The sequence below is a fragment of the Sorex fumeus genome, unplaced genomic scaffold (assembly GCF_029834395.1).
Source record: "Sorex fumeus unplaced genomic scaffold, SorFum_2.1 ptg000129l, whole genome shotgun sequence".
Taxonomy (NCBI): Eukaryota; Metazoa; Chordata; class Mammalia; order Eulipotyphla; family Soricidae; genus Sorex; species Sorex fumeus.
Window position 1 is genome coordinate 5,917,881 of NW_026606186.1, and position 16,071 is coordinate 5,933,951.

Here is a 16,071-nt window from a genome sequence, read left to right on the forward strand (position 1 = left end):
CTGACTCGCCCGCTGATAACTCGCAGGACGTGTGGAGTGCGCAGCTGTGGAGGAGGTGCGGCGGCCAGGGAGGCGGCCCGCGGAACAGAGAGCAGTTTGTTTACCCAGGGGTGGGATGCGGGCTGTGAGGGACGCTTCCCCGTCGGGCCGTGGAGCTGGAGTGGGGGCTGCTGGGCTCACCGCCAGCTCCCCACCACCGCCCGGGCGCCGCGGCGGGAGCCGGCATCGGACATTGGAAGAGAGGGTGTGTGTTCTCCCCAGGGGGAAGCGCCGATCTGGAGCAGATGCACGGGCCCTGCCTTAGCCAGGCTGAGGCCTGGCACTGCTGGCAGAGTGTCCAGCTGATAACCGCACACCTGCAGGCTCTGTGGTGCCGGCGCCAGCACGTGGGGCGAGAGGCGCTGATTAGAAGGGAGCGTGTTATCTCCGTGGGCTGCACTGCGCGGCCACCAGGCAGATGCCGACAGTGCAGCTGGCCTGCGTCTCCTCTCGTCGGCCCAGGCCTGTTCCATCCCCACCCTTGCCCCCCAAGTGGATTCTGAGGCAGTCTGGGGCTGAGGCCTTTGCTCCTGGGTCCATGGCCTGAAGGGGCACTTCTGGGCCTTCCAGCAGAGCCAGCAGAAGTTGGTCTTGGGTCCAGACTGAGTTGCTGTGGGAACACAGAGCTCCTGAGGATACCCGTGGTAGAAAGTGGCAGAATAGGGTCCGTAGCTTTTGCCAGGCACCAGTGAAAAACAATACATCTGGGCAAGAAGAGTTCCTCAGCTTTGCATGCGGGAGGCCGTGTTCAGTCCCCTCCAGAACTAGTCGCTGAGTAATCACTGAGCACCAGGCTGGGAATAACCACCAACCCCACCCCACCCCACCCCCCAAACTAAGAAAGGATTAGTGCAGTGAAGGAGGAGACAGCACCGTGCTGAGAGAGAAACACTCGCCTGAGAAAGCTCAGGCTGCAGCCTTGGACCCGCGACCCCCTGCTCGCTGTAGCCCCGGGGAAGGTGCCCTTCTGCTTCCTCATCCCCAGCGGATAACACTTATCTCACAGGTTACCAGGAGAGCAAAATGTGAGGGATCGGGGTTTGGGAGCAGGAAGTAGCCGGAACCTTTGTTTCCACATGTGAACACAGAGAGTTAGAATAACCATTTGTGGATATTTTGTGACAACCCAATGAAATAATATATGTAGAATATTTAAAAAGTGCTTGACAAGTAGCGCTCAGCCACTGGTTGGGTTTAACAAGGTAGCAGAAGCCCTGGGCTCAGCCCCACTTTTGGCCCTTGCCCCCTGGAACTGTGGGGGTCGGGCCTGCAGGCAGCTCCAGCTCCCCCGGGCTTGAGAAGCGCCAGTGAGTGCCCGGTGCCCTGTCAAAGCAGCAGGTTCCGGCCGCAGTGAGCGTGTGATGGAACCTACCCACAGAGGCCGCCGTGCCCTCTGCAGGGCCCCCGTCTGAACAGTTACCGACAGCAGCCCTGGGGTGACCGAGCTATACCTACACCCCAACTGCATCGCGCCTTGGACCATGTCGCAGCCCTTCCCTACTTTTTCTTCTTTCGTCACTCCCATTCTTCTCCCCTTTGCTTCATTTATGGTTGTTGTGGTAATGGGGGTCACACTCATGTTGGCTGTGGTGCTCGCACACTAGCAGTGGGGTGCTCGCTGGGGGTCAGGCACCAGGTCACAGAGCTTTGCTTGCACATACTCTCTGGGGAGCTCCCTCTTTAGCTGAGGCACATGAGTTATCAGTATGGTGTTGGCTGGGGGGAATCATCACAGGGTTCACACATTGCGTGCCAGGAATCACACTTCCTGTCAGGATCGCTCACACGTCTCTGTAGTAGCAGTGATGGCTGGGGATCGCAACCCTTTGTGGTAATCACACACCGGACATCACAGACAGCAGAGTTGCCCGGTTCAAACAGGAGAGTTGTCAGAGTCACATTCGGCACATGTGGCAGTACCAGGAGTTGAACTCATGACCGTATGCTCAATGGGCAAGCATTTTAAATCACTCAGCTCTTCTCCCCTGACCCTCGCTTTTATGAATTTCTGCTTCCACCTTAAACCTTCATCTCCTTTGTCTATCTCCACGTCTGGTGTGAAATATTCCTCACTGTGACCTAGAGTTTTAGTTGCCTGGCGATAACCTCGCCTTTGCCTGGAATTGGTCCTTCCCCCAAAGCTTAGTCCTGGTCCAAGGGAAGAGCACAGTCGGCTTTGTGATACCTGGATACCAAGGCTTGGGAGAGTCAGGGTGGGTTTCGGTTCCAGTCCTGCCACCAGCTGCGTGTTGGTGGACCAGTTCCTTCTCTCTTGGAATTCATTTTCCCATCCATACGGTGATGATCATCTCCCTCTCACTTAGCCCAGAGGGTTGAGAAGACGAGTGAGATTACAACACAGAATGGGGCTCACATGACACGGGTCTCCGTTGATGCTTTCCTCCCAGCCCCTCTGAAATCAGCAGTGCCTAGAAATATTTTTTACTTTGCAAAATCTCAGCCTTGCTGGAAATAGTGAACGTAAACAAACACAATCAGCAGCTTTTTCTGCGTTGTGGCAAAGGCGCGCAGAGTCACCATGGCAGCTGCCGTTGGGTCGGGGAAACTGCCACTCCACAGTAGTGTTATCTCAGTAATGTCTTAGTTTTCCACGTTTACATCTCCAACCTCCTTTGGCTCATTTTACCCCAGCAAGCAAGTGTTGTTATTTTGTAGAATGTTATTCATTTCCCATAGGAGGCTTCTGCCCTCCCCTCCCTGGTATCTGAGCCCACTCTCAGTAACCTGTGTCTCTTCCTCAGATTCAGTGATGAAGGAATGGAGGTGATCGAGCGGCTCATCTACCTGTATCACAAGTTCCATCAGCTGAAGGTCAGCAACGAGGAGTATGCGTGCATGAAAGCGATTAACTTCCTAAACCAAGGTGAGTGGCCGAAGAGTAGGAGAAAGGGGGGACAGTTTTGAATTTGCCTCTGGGGATCAAACCCGGGGCCTGATGCATAGCTGCAGAGCATAGGCTCTAGCCCTGGACTTTGTTTTCCCGTTAGTGTTTGCCTGCATGTCCTCCCAGCCCCGTTTTACCCTGAGACCCACACACAGAGTCTGTCGAGCCCTGTGGGACCAGTCTGGGAGGGCTTGTGCCTCCCTCACCACCATCTGACCCGCTTCTAGTTCAGGCAGTGCTTGGATTTTTTTATTTTTTCTTCTAACTCAAATGCCACAGTCTCTATAACTCAAAGAGGAAGGAAGAAGATTCGCTTTGTTTAGTCAGTTTTAATGCATTTAAACGCAGACACCAAGGACAGAACATGCGTCATTTAAAATATGCGCCGAGTTTTCCAGGGACTGAAGAAGAACAGGGTGATGAAACTGTTGGAGATAAGGCCTCAGTGACAGGCTGGCACTGAGCATTTCTGATGGCAGCATGGGGGTGCATAAAAACTGGCGTGTGTGGCCCTCAACTATGACTTTGGGGGTTTTTTCTGTTGTTTTTGGGTTTTGGGGGGGTGAGCCCCCCCCAGCTATACTCAGGCCTTACATCAAAGATCACTTGTGGCAGAGTTTGGGGTGCCACATGGGATGCCGGGGATCGAACCTGGGTTGACTGTGTATAAGGCAAGCATCCCACTGTATTGTCTCGCCAGCTGTAGAGATTCTTTCTTGTTGTTGTAGTTTATTGAGGGTACAGAGTTACCCAGCAGTGATCAGCAGGCCTGGTCCATTCGCAGTAATTCTTGACACTGGACTGGAGAGTTCCCTGCTGAGACTTGGTGATGGAGCATCACTAGGGCCCAGTAGTGCCGGGGGCCACCAGGGCTCCACCCAGCGGTGTTTGGGGTAATCTCAAACTCTTCATTCCCTGCATTAGCGTGGCCTTCTCCTCCTGGTCCTCCACTTGCTTTGTGCCATCCTTGCATTTATGTGTTATGCATGCCTTCCCTAGACCAAGTTCTGTTACAGACATTGAGGACCTTGAAATACATTAGATCCTATACCATGGCCTCAGAAACGTGTTCTGAGGACACTTGGCACATTAGTTGAGCCCCCATCTAGGGGGAGAAAAGTAGCAAATACTTGGAGGAGGAAGAAATCTGAGCTGGAGCTTACGGGCTGTGTAAGATTAACATAGATTGTGTGTGTGTGTGTGTGTGTGTGTATACATGTGTATAATGGGTGTGTGTATACACATATATGAGAAAAAAAGATTATAAAATCTGTATTTTATATATAGAAAAAAGTGGAGGGGGCTGGAGTGATAGTATAGCTGGTAGGGCGTTTGCCTTGCACATAGATCCGACCTGATTTCCGTTCCCAGCATCCCATATGGTCCCCTGAGCACCGCCAGGAGTAATTCCTGAGGCCAGAGCCAGGAGGAACCCCTGTGCATCGCCGGGTGTGACCCAAAAAGCAAAAAAAAAAAAAAGTGGAATGACAATATAGAAGACCAAAAGTACCCAAGAGATAATCTGTTCAAACATGAACGTGCTTACACTAGCAGCTTTTGTTTGGGTAAAATCTTTATTTTTGCTTTGGGGCCACACCTTGGCAGTCCAGAATCTGACCAGGGGTACCAACCACAGCCCCATGCTAGGAAAGTCGAAAAGTGCCTCAGCCTTTGTCCTCCCTCTCCCCAGCCGCCTCAGCATTTTTTGTAGTTGGCTCCAGTAGAGGATATAATTAAAACTATTGAAAAGGTTGATTTCGGAAAGGTAGATTTTTCATCCAGTTACTCAGTGCCTAGTGGAGCCTGTTTTTAGCCAGGCTCTGTGTAGGAAGTTGGTAGACCCAGACTGGCCCTAGAAGGCCCTGTCCGGTGATTGTCCTTTATGGCGTCTTCCTTCGTCGTCTTATTTTTCTGCCCTTATCCAGAGCATTGTGACTCCCTGTCTTAAAGGAAAGAGACACCAGTTTGTTTGTTGTTGTTGTTTTGTTTTGTTTCAAATGTAGGAGTGCTGCTATTTATTCGACCACTGATAAGCTCTGAGCTCCACATTACCTTTTTTTTAAAAACTTTTTATTGCATTTCCATCCATGAGACAGACCATTACAAAGCTGTTCATGATTGAGTTTCAGTCATACAATGATCCAACACCCCCCCCACCACCACCAATGTTCATTTCCAACCACCAATGTCCAAGTTTCTGTCCCACCATCCCCCAAAACCCCACCCCCAACAAAAGACACCCTTTGGACCAGTGTTCAGAAACCTACAACTGAAAGATGCGCGTTCTCCGGGAGGGGATTTCTTTTGAACTCTTACTCCCATTTCCGTTTGGTTGTTTTCTTTTGTTTGTTTGTTTGTTTGTTTTGTATCCTCCCACAGATATCAGGGGTTTGACGAGTGCCTCGCAGCTGGAACAGTTGAACAAGCGATATTGGTACATTTGCCAGGATTTTACTGAGTATAAATACACACATCAGCCGAACCGCTTTCCTGACCTCATGATGTGCTTACCTGAGATTCGGTATATTGCAGGTAATGTTCTGGGCCCTTGAATCCTACCCTTCCCTGTTTCCGTTAGCTGGGAAGATGAGGCACGCCGTGTGTTCGGTCAGTTCAGTATAACGTTTGTGTTTTCTCCATAAAGGAAGAGAACCTGACAGTAGTTTCCTGAGCTCCTGCACTCTGAAGGGAGCCTTGGATTTTTTTTTTTAATTTTTATTAGTGAAACACCATGAGGTACAGTTGTAGACTTACAAAATTTTTGTGCTTGGGTTTCAGTTATACAATGATCGAGTACCCATCCCTCCACCAGTGCCCATTTGAGCCTTGGATCTTTATGTCACTTAATCTCAGTATAGTCCCGAGTAATCCTTTGGCACTCAGTGTTTGGGGAAATGCCTCCGATTCTCTCACATTAACTTTTGTTTCAGAACTATCTCTCTGCCCCTAGAAGCCTTTCTTTTATTGTTGTTGCTGGATTTCATTTGGTAATGTGCCTAGTGTACACTGAGAAGCAGTGGATAGTACAGGGTTAAGGCACTTACCTTGCATGTGGCTGACTCTAGTTTGAATCCCCAGCAACACATAGTCCCCTGAGCACCATAGAGTGTGCCCAAACCCCACTCCCACCCCCGCCAAACTCCCAAGAGGGAAGAGAATAAATGTGACCTCTGGGCTGAGAATTGGGCCCATAAAATGCAGCAGTTGTTTTTGTTTTGTTTTGTTTTGTTTGTTATTTTTTTTTGCTTTTTGAGTCATACTTAGCAATGTCAGGGGTCACTCCTGGCTCTGTACCCAGGAATTACTCCTGGTGGTGCTTGGGGGACCATATGGGATGCCAGGAAATGAACCCTGGTCGGCTGCATGCAAGGCAAACACGCTACCCACTGAATTATCGCTCTGGCCCCAGTACAAAATTTTTTTAAGCTCTTCCCTTGTTTTTGATGACTGACAGACTGGCACACTTGGTGCTTGCATGTACTTGGTTGCATTGAACCAAAGATCACACACATTTTGTTGCGATACTGGAGTTGTGGTTGGTATATGGGGTGGTGCTGTGGATAAAACTCGCACATGGCCTCAGACTTGGAAGGCAGGCACTTTGCCACTGAATTCTCCCCAGACCCCAGCGATAAAATTAATGTTAATGAGAGAAGTTTTCAGTCTGACAAAGGTAGTTCTTGCTACTGCGGTGGCCTAAGATCACATATACACAGTTGGGACTTGATGGGGGTGGAACACAACGGTTGTCTGACAAAGGATTTTTCCCCCTGCTTTTAGACCACAGAGTAGTCTCGCAGATAGGAATTCTCCTTAAATTATTGGACTTTGAGGGGTGTTTTGATTATGTTCAGCATTTTCAGGACTGTTGTATATATGAGATATTGATCAGGTGCTCTGGGATGTAAGGGAAGTCAGTAATTATGCCTCACGTTCCTGGGCAGAGTTGGGGTCTCAATCCTGGCAGAACTTTTGAGTCACCTGAGAAACTTTAAAATAAAGTCTGTGAGCCAGAGATAGTCTGGCAGGTAAGGTACTTGTGTGGCCAGCCGGGGTTCAGTCTCCGACACCACAGACAGTTTCCTAAGCCCTGCCTGCCCGGAGTGATCCCTGAGCACAGAGCCAGGACGAAGTCCTGAGACGGTGGGTGTGGTCTCCAGATCAAAACAAAATCAGTAAAACTTGTGGACTCAAGGAGAGGACTCCAGGAGCTCAAGTGTCTGCTTTGCATTCAGAGCCCTAGGTTTGTCCCCAGCACCTTGTGGCCCACAGCCTATTCCCCGCCCCAGATGTGGTGCCAAAACAAAAACGAAAATCAACAACAAAAAAATCTGTTTGCTTGCATCTTCTCTGGATTGATTCCTGAGTATGAAACGGGGCCTGTGTCAGTATTCTTTTGAACTCCCCATGTCACCCTGAGGGACTACAGAGGGCGAAGCAGCCTCCAGTACCGACAGTCTCTCAGGATGCGGGATGCTCCAGGAAGTCTACTGGTGAAAAAGCGGGTACACGTCTTTGATTGATTTGGGGGCCACCTTCTGACTCTGCTCAGGGGTTTCTCCTGCTGGTGCTCAGAGAACTCTGTAGCTCCAGGGATCAAACCAAAGCCTCCTGCATGCGAAGCACACGCTCCAGCCGACTGAGCCATTTCTCTGGCCCCAGACATCTGTATGCCCTTTTCTGTTTGTTTTGGGGCCACACCCAGTTGTCCTCAGGGCTTACTCTTGGTTCTGGGCTCAGGGATCAAACCCAAGTTAGCCATCTGCAAGGCTATGAGATTAAGCAAGTTTACTTGCTATGTAATTTTTTTCGGCCCTCGTTCACCTTTTGTAACCCTAAATTTCTCAGCTTTTTTTTGTGTGTGTGTGTGGTTCACAAACACTCCTTTTCCCCGTAGTACTGCAGGTCCTCAGAATAACTGCCTTGCATTCAAAATTATTATATAAAATTATGTAATGGGGTGAGAGAGGGATCAGTTCCAAGGCCCTGACCAGTAACTGAAATATCCACCTTCTCCCCATGTCTTTGAGTTTCCTTCCTTCCGGTGCTTCGTCTCGTTCCATATCCCAAAGTCACTGACATGTCCCAGATGTGGAGGGGACGCGTTCTGCACTGAGTATCTAGGATAAGTTCAGCCACCATCCATCCTGAACGGGAGTCAGCTGACCGGAAATGAATATAGATTATTGTTTAATATTAGAAGTACATTAGGTCCTTGTTCAGAAGTTTGATTGAAGAGTTTTGTGTGTTTGGGGCCACACCTAGCAGTGCTCAAGGCTTACTCCTGGCCCTGTGATCAGGGGTCACCAGTGTGTCAAGAGACTTGATATATTTAGGGTTGAGCCAGGGTCAGCAGCTTGCAAGGTAAATGCCTTAAACCCTATGCTATCTCCATTCTCACCCAGCCCCCCCCCCCCCCCAGCTGAGTGATTTTTTTTTTTTTAAACCACAACTCCATAGGAATTTAACTCATCACTTGGCCTATGGTCAGTTGCTTTTGTTTGCAGTTTCCAGGAACCTGTCCATGGCAATTAAACTGGCAGTTTCCAGGAACTTATCAAAGGCATTAAATGAGAGCTTACTGAGAGCACATTAACAAAAATAATGTGGTGACTTATTATTAACATGTATTCTTTTGAGAAGCAATATTTTGTAGTATCCTAGTTAGAAAATGTATCACGTAGTTTAGTTCTAAAAGGGCATGTGGGGATACTTCTTAGTTCACATTCCTTGCCTGCAAAATGGGGGATAAAAATAATATCTATCAGGGCTGGAGCGATAGCACAGCGGGTAAGGTGCTTGCCTTGCACGCAGCCAACATGGCCGACACAGGTTCAATTCCCAGCATCCCATATGCTCCCCCAAGCACCGCCAGGAGCAATTCCTGAGTGCATGAGCCAGGAGTAACCCCTGAGCATCGCTGGGTGTGACCCAAAAAGAAAAAAATAATAATAATATCTATCACACAAAAATATTAATAGTTAAGTGAGATGCTGGTGGGACTGCAGGGGCAGCTCAGTAGCAAGGCATATGTCGGGCCCTGGGTCAGTGCCCAGAACCAATGAAAAGATAGAAAAAATGGGGGCTGGAGCGATAGCACAGCAGGTAGGGCGTTTGCCTTGCACACGGCCAACCTGGGTTCAATTCCCAGCATCCCGTATGGTCCCCCGAGCACCGCCAAGAGTAATTCCTGAGTGCAGAGTCAGGAGTAACCTCTGAGCATCGCTGGGTGCGACCCAAAAGGCAAAAAAAAAAAAAAATAGAAGACTAAAATGGAGCTGGAGCAATAGCACAGTGGGCAGGGCGTTTGCCTTTCACGTGGCCAACCTGGGTTCGATTTCCAACATTTCATATGGTCCCCTGAGCACCGCCAGGAGTAATTCCTGAGTGCAGAACCAGGAGTAACCCCTGTGCATCGCCAGGTGTGACCCAAAAGGCCAAAAAACAAAAAAAGACTAAAAGGGAGAAAGAAAATGTCTTGAAACGCTTGGCCCAGAGTGAGTACTGGTGAGTAGGGCGCCCTCATCTCCAGGCTCCCCTCCTGCCACTGCACGCTGCCGCTCACTCCTGCTCTCCGCCTCTGTTTCCAGGAAAGATGGTGAACGTGCCCCTGGAGCAGCTGCCCCTCCTCTTCAAGGTGGTGCTGCATTCCTGCAAGACAAGCGTGGGCAAGGAGTGAGCCGCCCGGGACGGGGGCGCGGAGCAGCCCGCCCCGTGGCTTCCGGAGCAAGAAGAGTTTGTTTGTTTGTTTGTTTGTTTGTTTTTTAACCTCATTTTTCTATATATTTATTTCACGACAGAGTTGAATGTATGGCCTTCCACACGATGCACAGGCTTTTGTGTGAATGCAGCCGATGCATTTCCTTGCAGTTTACAGAATGTGAAGATGTTTAATGTCACAGTGTTGTCATTGTTTAGAGATAGTTCTTTTCTGTTTTGAGGGAGCGGGTGGGAGGGGGCCGAGATGACTGTTTTCCGTAATGTCGATGAAGACAACTACCTCAGTGGAGAGGGCGGGGCGCGCCCGGCCCCGCTCCTGCCACCTGTTCTCTCTCAGCAGACACAGACATTTGTCTGTCCGAGAGCAAACTGCCTTTTTCTAGCCATAGCGTTGCCAGATGAAAAAGCACACCGTAAGCGGGCAGAGGCGGGAAGGCTCGGCCCTCTCTTCTCGCTTGGGAAGGCAGGGAAGTAGAGAGGTCAGCGCACGTCGGGGCCCTCATCCTTCACAGCTCCTTAGGGAGAAAGGGGTCCGGGCACGGCCACCAGGCTCTGCCACTGTCGACTTCCACCCGGGCACAGACCTGGCAATGAGCTAAACCCCCACGGGGCTCCTGCTGACTTAGCCCCTCTCCGGGCTGCTCACACTCCCAGCCTTTCTGAGGCCCCTTTGAAAAACTAAATGAGCAACGAACGGGCCTTCTCTGGATTCTGGGCCCGCTTCAGGCTTAGCCTCCGCTGGCCCTGCTTGCTTCAGCGGGAACTAGACCAGCTGAGAGAAGAAGCCCCCTGCCCTCCGGCCCCCCGCAGGCTTGTTCCAAACAGTGGATGGGACTCCTCTCCCGCCCGCTGGAAGCCTTGCCCCCGCTCTCTCCTGCTTCTCCTGATCCCTTCAGAACGAGACCCGGCTTCCTCGCAGCAGATGCCCGAGGTCCAGCATGGCCCTGCAGCCCCCGAGAGTCCGTGGTCTGACTGAGCAAGGTCCAGAGGGCTGAGATCCAAAGCACCTAAAGGGATGGGGGGGCTTTAAACTACCTCATGCTCCCGAGGGCCTGGCCTGCTCTTCTGCAGATGCGGCCTGGACCCTTTGTTCTCTCACTACCTGCCCCTCCTGGTCCCAGACAGTGTTCCTCACCCTCTTGGCTTTGGCCAGCAGCCACACTCCATTTCCCTTGGAGCTGTTGAAGGTGCGTTTCTCTCCTCTGCCTTACTCGGGCAATAGCTCCTGCCAATACTGTGGGCACAGCAGCCAGCCCACGTGGCTGGTGGCGTCTCTGGGTGGGCCGAAGGGGCTGACGGGCACCTCCTGTTTAGTCAAAGGCCATTTGCTCTCTCCCCAGCTCCACCTGGCAAGCTTCCCCACGGGGTCGCTCCCTGCCACACGTGCTGGGTTGTCTGTGTTGGATTGTAATCTTTTTTCCTTTCCGGTGAAATGTTACGGGTACCAGCAGAGTGGTGACTTGTCCAACCCTGACCTGTCTGAAACTCAGAGCGTTACCCCTCGGTGTCATTTGCCCAACCGCTCTGAGAAAGAAAAGAAAGACAAGAGAGGTTGCTCAGGAAAAGTTCCACCCAGAAATTTCCCACATGTCCATGGGAAGGTGTGTGTGTGTGTGTGTGTGTGTGTGTGTGATTGTGTGTGTGTGTGATTGTGTGTGTGTGTGATTGTGTGTGTATCTACGTATTTCTGAGTCCATGATACTTTTCTTTTTCCCTCAGTTTTGTTTTTTCTTTGTTTTCTGTTTTTTTTTTTTTTTTTACTTAATCAACAAGATCACATTCTCTGGCGACAGTTCAGACTTGAAGCTGCTTTCTCCGAGCTGGAGAGGAGGAACCGGTAGAGACCCCTTCTCCAGAGCAGCCTTCTTTGCGGCATCCTACTTTGCTTACTCTTCCATCTGGAAAATCCCCCATGACTTTTAAAAATTATTTCTCTCTTCGGTTAAGTATTGACTGGCTCTGGAGAGGAGTCAAAGGCAACTGCTCTCTGCTGGGACAAGATCCGTGTCTCTTCAGTAACACAGTAGTAGACAGAGCGAGTTGCTAATTTGTGGAGGGGGGGGTCGGCTCTGTAAGTTTCCATTGTACGCTTCCATTTTTACAAATGTTAGCAGTAGATTCCACAGAACAAAGAGCCCATTCATCTCCCAGCCCGCCGAGTCTCTGAGCCAAGCGGCCGGCCGTGTGTTCGAGCCGGTGCCTGACCTGGGGGCCGCCTTTCATGTCCTCTGCGCCCAGTCCATGTCCGACGTGGGCTTTTTAAAAACAGGGTAAAGTGAATGTGTTGCATTGCGAACTCAGGTATTGTGGGGAGAAGGTAGGCGTGTAGTTAGCAGCGTGGGGACCTTAGGTCGGCCACTAGATGTATTTGTGAGTCTGGTTTGAAGGACACAGAGAAAGGTTGGAGAGGGAGGTGTGCTTGACTTCACCTCCCTTCCCCAGAACGTTTGGTCAGCCAGCAGTAGCCTTTTGGCTAGTGGAAGAAGAAAAAAGTTTTCATGTTTTCCCTGATTCCTCTCTTCTGTCCTCTCTCTGATTTCCTGCCACCAACAGTTCTCACTGAGTGAGTTTTTCCACCACGGAAACGAGTGAGGCCCCTTAAAGCTGATTGTTAAAGGAGAATCCAGCTCCTCGCACAGTGCTCAGCTGAGCAGGCTTCCCCTCCTGCCCTTGAAACATTTTCTTGACCTAAAAGTGTGAAACCTTGGGACTGCACCTTCAGCTCCTGCTCTGTCTCCTTGATAGACTTCTCGAGCCTTTCACAAGGTTTGATGGTGTCTTGGCCTGCGTTTGGAGCCGTTCCCCAAGCCGTCTCATAGCTCCTCCTGGCTCAGAAGACACCTGCTCCGTAGAGCCAAAGGAGGGATGGAAGGAACCCTGGGGGCTTCCCCACCACCACCACTACCCTTGGTTTTGGTGTCATGCCCAGCGGTGCTAAGGAGACCCCCTGTGCAGGGCTGGGGATCAGACCAGGGTCGGCTTCATGCGAGGCAAGCGCCTTAACATTCTGTCCTTCCGGCGCCAAATCCCAGGGTCTTTGTGTTATCCCTGAAAGCTGCCTGCTCTACACTGACCTCCTCTGACCCACAACTCCTCCAGGAAAGTGACTACTGATGTGGCCAGTATGTCACCAGGCGGTAAAACCCAGACCTGGAGCTGCCGCCGCTCCACCATTTCCTACCTCAGTTCATGCATTCTTTGTTTCCTGGGGACGAGTCCATTGGAGGCAAACCCATAAACCCCGCACGAGCCACAGTGCCGGCCAGGTGAGAACTTAAACCCGGCTTCCAAGTCTTTGACTCTGGACCCCGATCTATCCCTTCTTCCTTGTTGCTTTTTTTAAAATTTTGCAATTGTTTTAAGAAATCTATTCTTTCAGACCAGCCCTTTTATTCAGCTTAAATTTTTCTCTATTGATTTTTTTAAGGTAAAAATCAAAAGGACAAAAAAAATCATAAATAATAAAAAACAAAAAAACCACTCCTCTTACTTTCCCCAGTTTGATCCATGAGAATCCCCTTGTCCTCCCCACTGCCTCGGCAGTGAAGTTTTCCTCTATCTTTCCTTGGCTTGAAGCATCTCTGTCCAGTGTCTGTGAAATGACGTTTTACCTGTCTCAGGATGAGAAGCGGCAATCATCCACCCGGTGCTGGATACTGGGCAGCCTTGAGGCAAGGGTTTCTAGGGCCACAGCTCAGGGATGTGTATTTAATTACAGGGTCCCCAGAAACCCCTCTCTTGGTTGCCATAAGCAACGGCCTCCCTCACGGGCTTGGGAGCCAGGCCTGGACTGTTTCCTCCGAGGCAGGAGCCCCAGAGAGCCCCCCAGCCTGGGAGGGGGCGGTCCCGCCAGCTCGGGGCCTACTGGCTCCCCTACAAGGGCCCCAGCCTGCTCCGAGCGCAAGACAAGCGTCGCGTCACTGGTGGAGGTGGCCCTGCCCGCCAGAGGCTCGTCTTTGCCCTTTGGTGACTGTTGTTTGCTTTCTCTGAAATGTCTTGTAATAGGTGATGTTGTTGTTGACTCAAATTTCCCTGAAAAAGAAAAAAAAAACTACCTCTTGAATGACATCTTGGCCGATTCCTCTCTGCAGAGTGCTGTGGGAAAAGAATGGAGCTCCTGCTCTGTTTACATGTTTCTGCTGAAAAAGAAACTCTGCCCGCCTGCCTTGGTGTGTTGGTGTTTTTGTCTGTGTTGCCATCCCAGGCCCGCGATAGCAACTTGTGGCTGCCTTGTGGTGTCTGGGCCGTGTCTGGGAGTCCCTCCCGCCCGCCCAGCCAGGAACTGGCCACCGTCGTGAAGAGGCCTCCGTTTCCTTCCTGTACCCAAGACCCGGGGAGGACCCACTCCCCACCACGGCAGCACACGTGTCCAGGAGCCCAGCCCCAAGCTACCTGCCCGCAGCCCACCTGCCCGCAGTCCGCTGTAGGAATCGAGCGAACGGATGTCTCTGAGCCCTTGTCCCCACAGGGCCAGCCAAGGGCTGCCTGCCCGCCTGGCTCCATCAACCCTGCATGACCAAATAAAGGCCAGTTGGTGGGCCCAGCAGGTGACCCAGGCCCTCTGCTGCCTCCCGCCCTGCCAGCTGCCGGGGCGGGGCCCTTCCTGTGAATTGACTACCTGTGGAAATGTGACCAGTTAGTGTGAAATGCATGTTTAGCAAGTGTTAGGTACTGTATCTGAACCAATAAATGTGAATCCTTCTGCACATGGCATCTGTGAAGTTTGTTCGGAGCCCTGGGGGTGGGAGTCACAGTGTCCCTCAGCCGGTTCATGCCTTTAGGCCTGTGGCCACTGCTTGCATTCAGAGCCGCCCTGGCCCCATTGCCTACACTGACAAGCGCCTGTCCTAGGCGCCTGGCGCTGGGTGAGCCCACTCACTCACTCGATCTCCTCGTGCTTCAGAGTTCATGCCCGCTTTCTATGTGAGGAAACTAGGGGCAAGTACTGCATCCAAGGTTTCCTTAAGGAGAGCAGTGGGTGGGGTCACACGCGCGGCCTGCGGTGAGGACACAAGTGGGGGCAGGGGGTCTAGCACAGGGTTCTCAACCTCTTACCTGGGGACCAGAGTTGCTCTGGGGACCCACCAGTTGAAAACCACCCATCTGCGGCCAGAGCGATAGTACTTGTCTCGCATGCGGCGAACCCGGGTTCCATCCCCGCCATCCCGGGATCCCTGAGAGCAGAGTTAGGAGTAAGTCCTGAACACCACTGGGTGTGGCAAAAAAAAAAAAGGGAAAAAAATAGGTGATCTGAAGGAGGATGGTGTGAGCCTCTCAGGACAGGCCCCTCACAGATGTGTTGAAGTGGGGATGAGTCAGAAACGTGGGCTCCTTGTTTTCTTTAAAGGGCAAAGATGAAATGAGAAAAATGTTTGTTTCTGGGCTACACCCAGTGCTGCTCAGGAATCAGTGCTCAGGGACCGTGTGTGGTGCGGGGATCGGACCCAGGTAAGCGCCTTCCCCACTGTACTGTCTCTAGCCCGGAAACGCGAGCTTGAAGGGACGGCAAGGGGCTTGAGGAGCACTCAGGAACCTCCAGTGTCTCCTGTAGGAGTTGGTAATCAGCCCCAGGGAAGGGCTGCAGCTCGGTGCCAGTTCTGAACCAATGGCTGCCCCGTCCAGGACATCTCTGTAGCCCAGCAGTTAATGGCCACTTTCCCAGAAAACATGAAGTTTCAGAGCTGCAGAAACGGAGCCCTGGAGAGGCGTGGTAAGGGTCTCTCCCTGGTGCCACACACAGGGTGTCGGGAGGCCAGACTGAACGCAGCCGGATGGGAAGGATGCAGGCTGGGAGCATCGCATCCAGCATCCATCTCGCAAGCCCGGATCCTTGGGACTGGTGGGCTCCCAGCTGCCTCCCTACCTCAGCCGCCTCCAGCTCAGAGCCCTTGAGGTTTGAAAGGGATGGTTTTAGAACAAAGGAAACGCCCAGAACTAATTAATTGACTCTCCTTTGCCTGCCTAGAGGGAAGAAGATAAGAACTCGAGGTGCAAATCAAGAGGGGGGGAGGGTTTGTGGTGATGGGGGGAGCCCATTTGCTGAGCCTCGTGGCACTGGGGTGCGGGTCTGTGTTCTTTGTCTACTGCTCCTTATCACATTTTCCGGGCATCTGTCTCAGCCCAACCCCCACCCCCGTTAATGGAAGCACACTGACACTGGAGGAAGTTGCACCTAAGATGGCACGGGAGTGAGGGGCGGAATTGGCTGTAGAATCCAGGTCTATCTGATACTGAAGTTACAATGGGCCGCCTCCCTTCTCTGCCTTAGCGATTCGTAGTGCTGAATATGAATGTCTGGAGTTTGTAACAAAGCTCTATAATGGCCTCTGGTTGAACTTTTTTTTTTTTTTGCTTTTTTTTAAAAAAAAATTTTTTAGAAACTATTAGGCTCATAAAGAATTAATTTC

At 51.3% G+C, this 16,071-nt stretch overlaps 1 protein-coding gene across 2 annotated transcripts in view; it reads left to right on the forward strand.

The window, feature by feature from the left end:
- NR6A1 (nuclear receptor subfamily 6 group A member 1) overlaps nucleotides 1–9,847 on the forward strand; it is a 201,108-nt gene extending 191,261 nt beyond the window's left edge. For both annotated transcript variants that reach the window (XM_056138654.1, XM_056138655.1), the window contains exons 8-10: nucleotides 2,802–2,923; nucleotides 5,324–5,476; nucleotides 9,535–9,847. In XM_056138654.1, the coding sequence (XP_055994629.1) occupies nucleotides 2,802–2,923; nucleotides 5,324–5,476; nucleotides 9,535–9,623 (364 nt within the window). In that variant the 3' untranslated portion in view covers nucleotides 9,624–9,847. The remainder of the gene's footprint in view (nucleotides 1–2,801; nucleotides 2,924–5,323; nucleotides 5,477–9,534) is intronic.
- The last annotated feature ends 6,224 nt before the right edge of the window (nucleotides 9,848–16,071 follow it).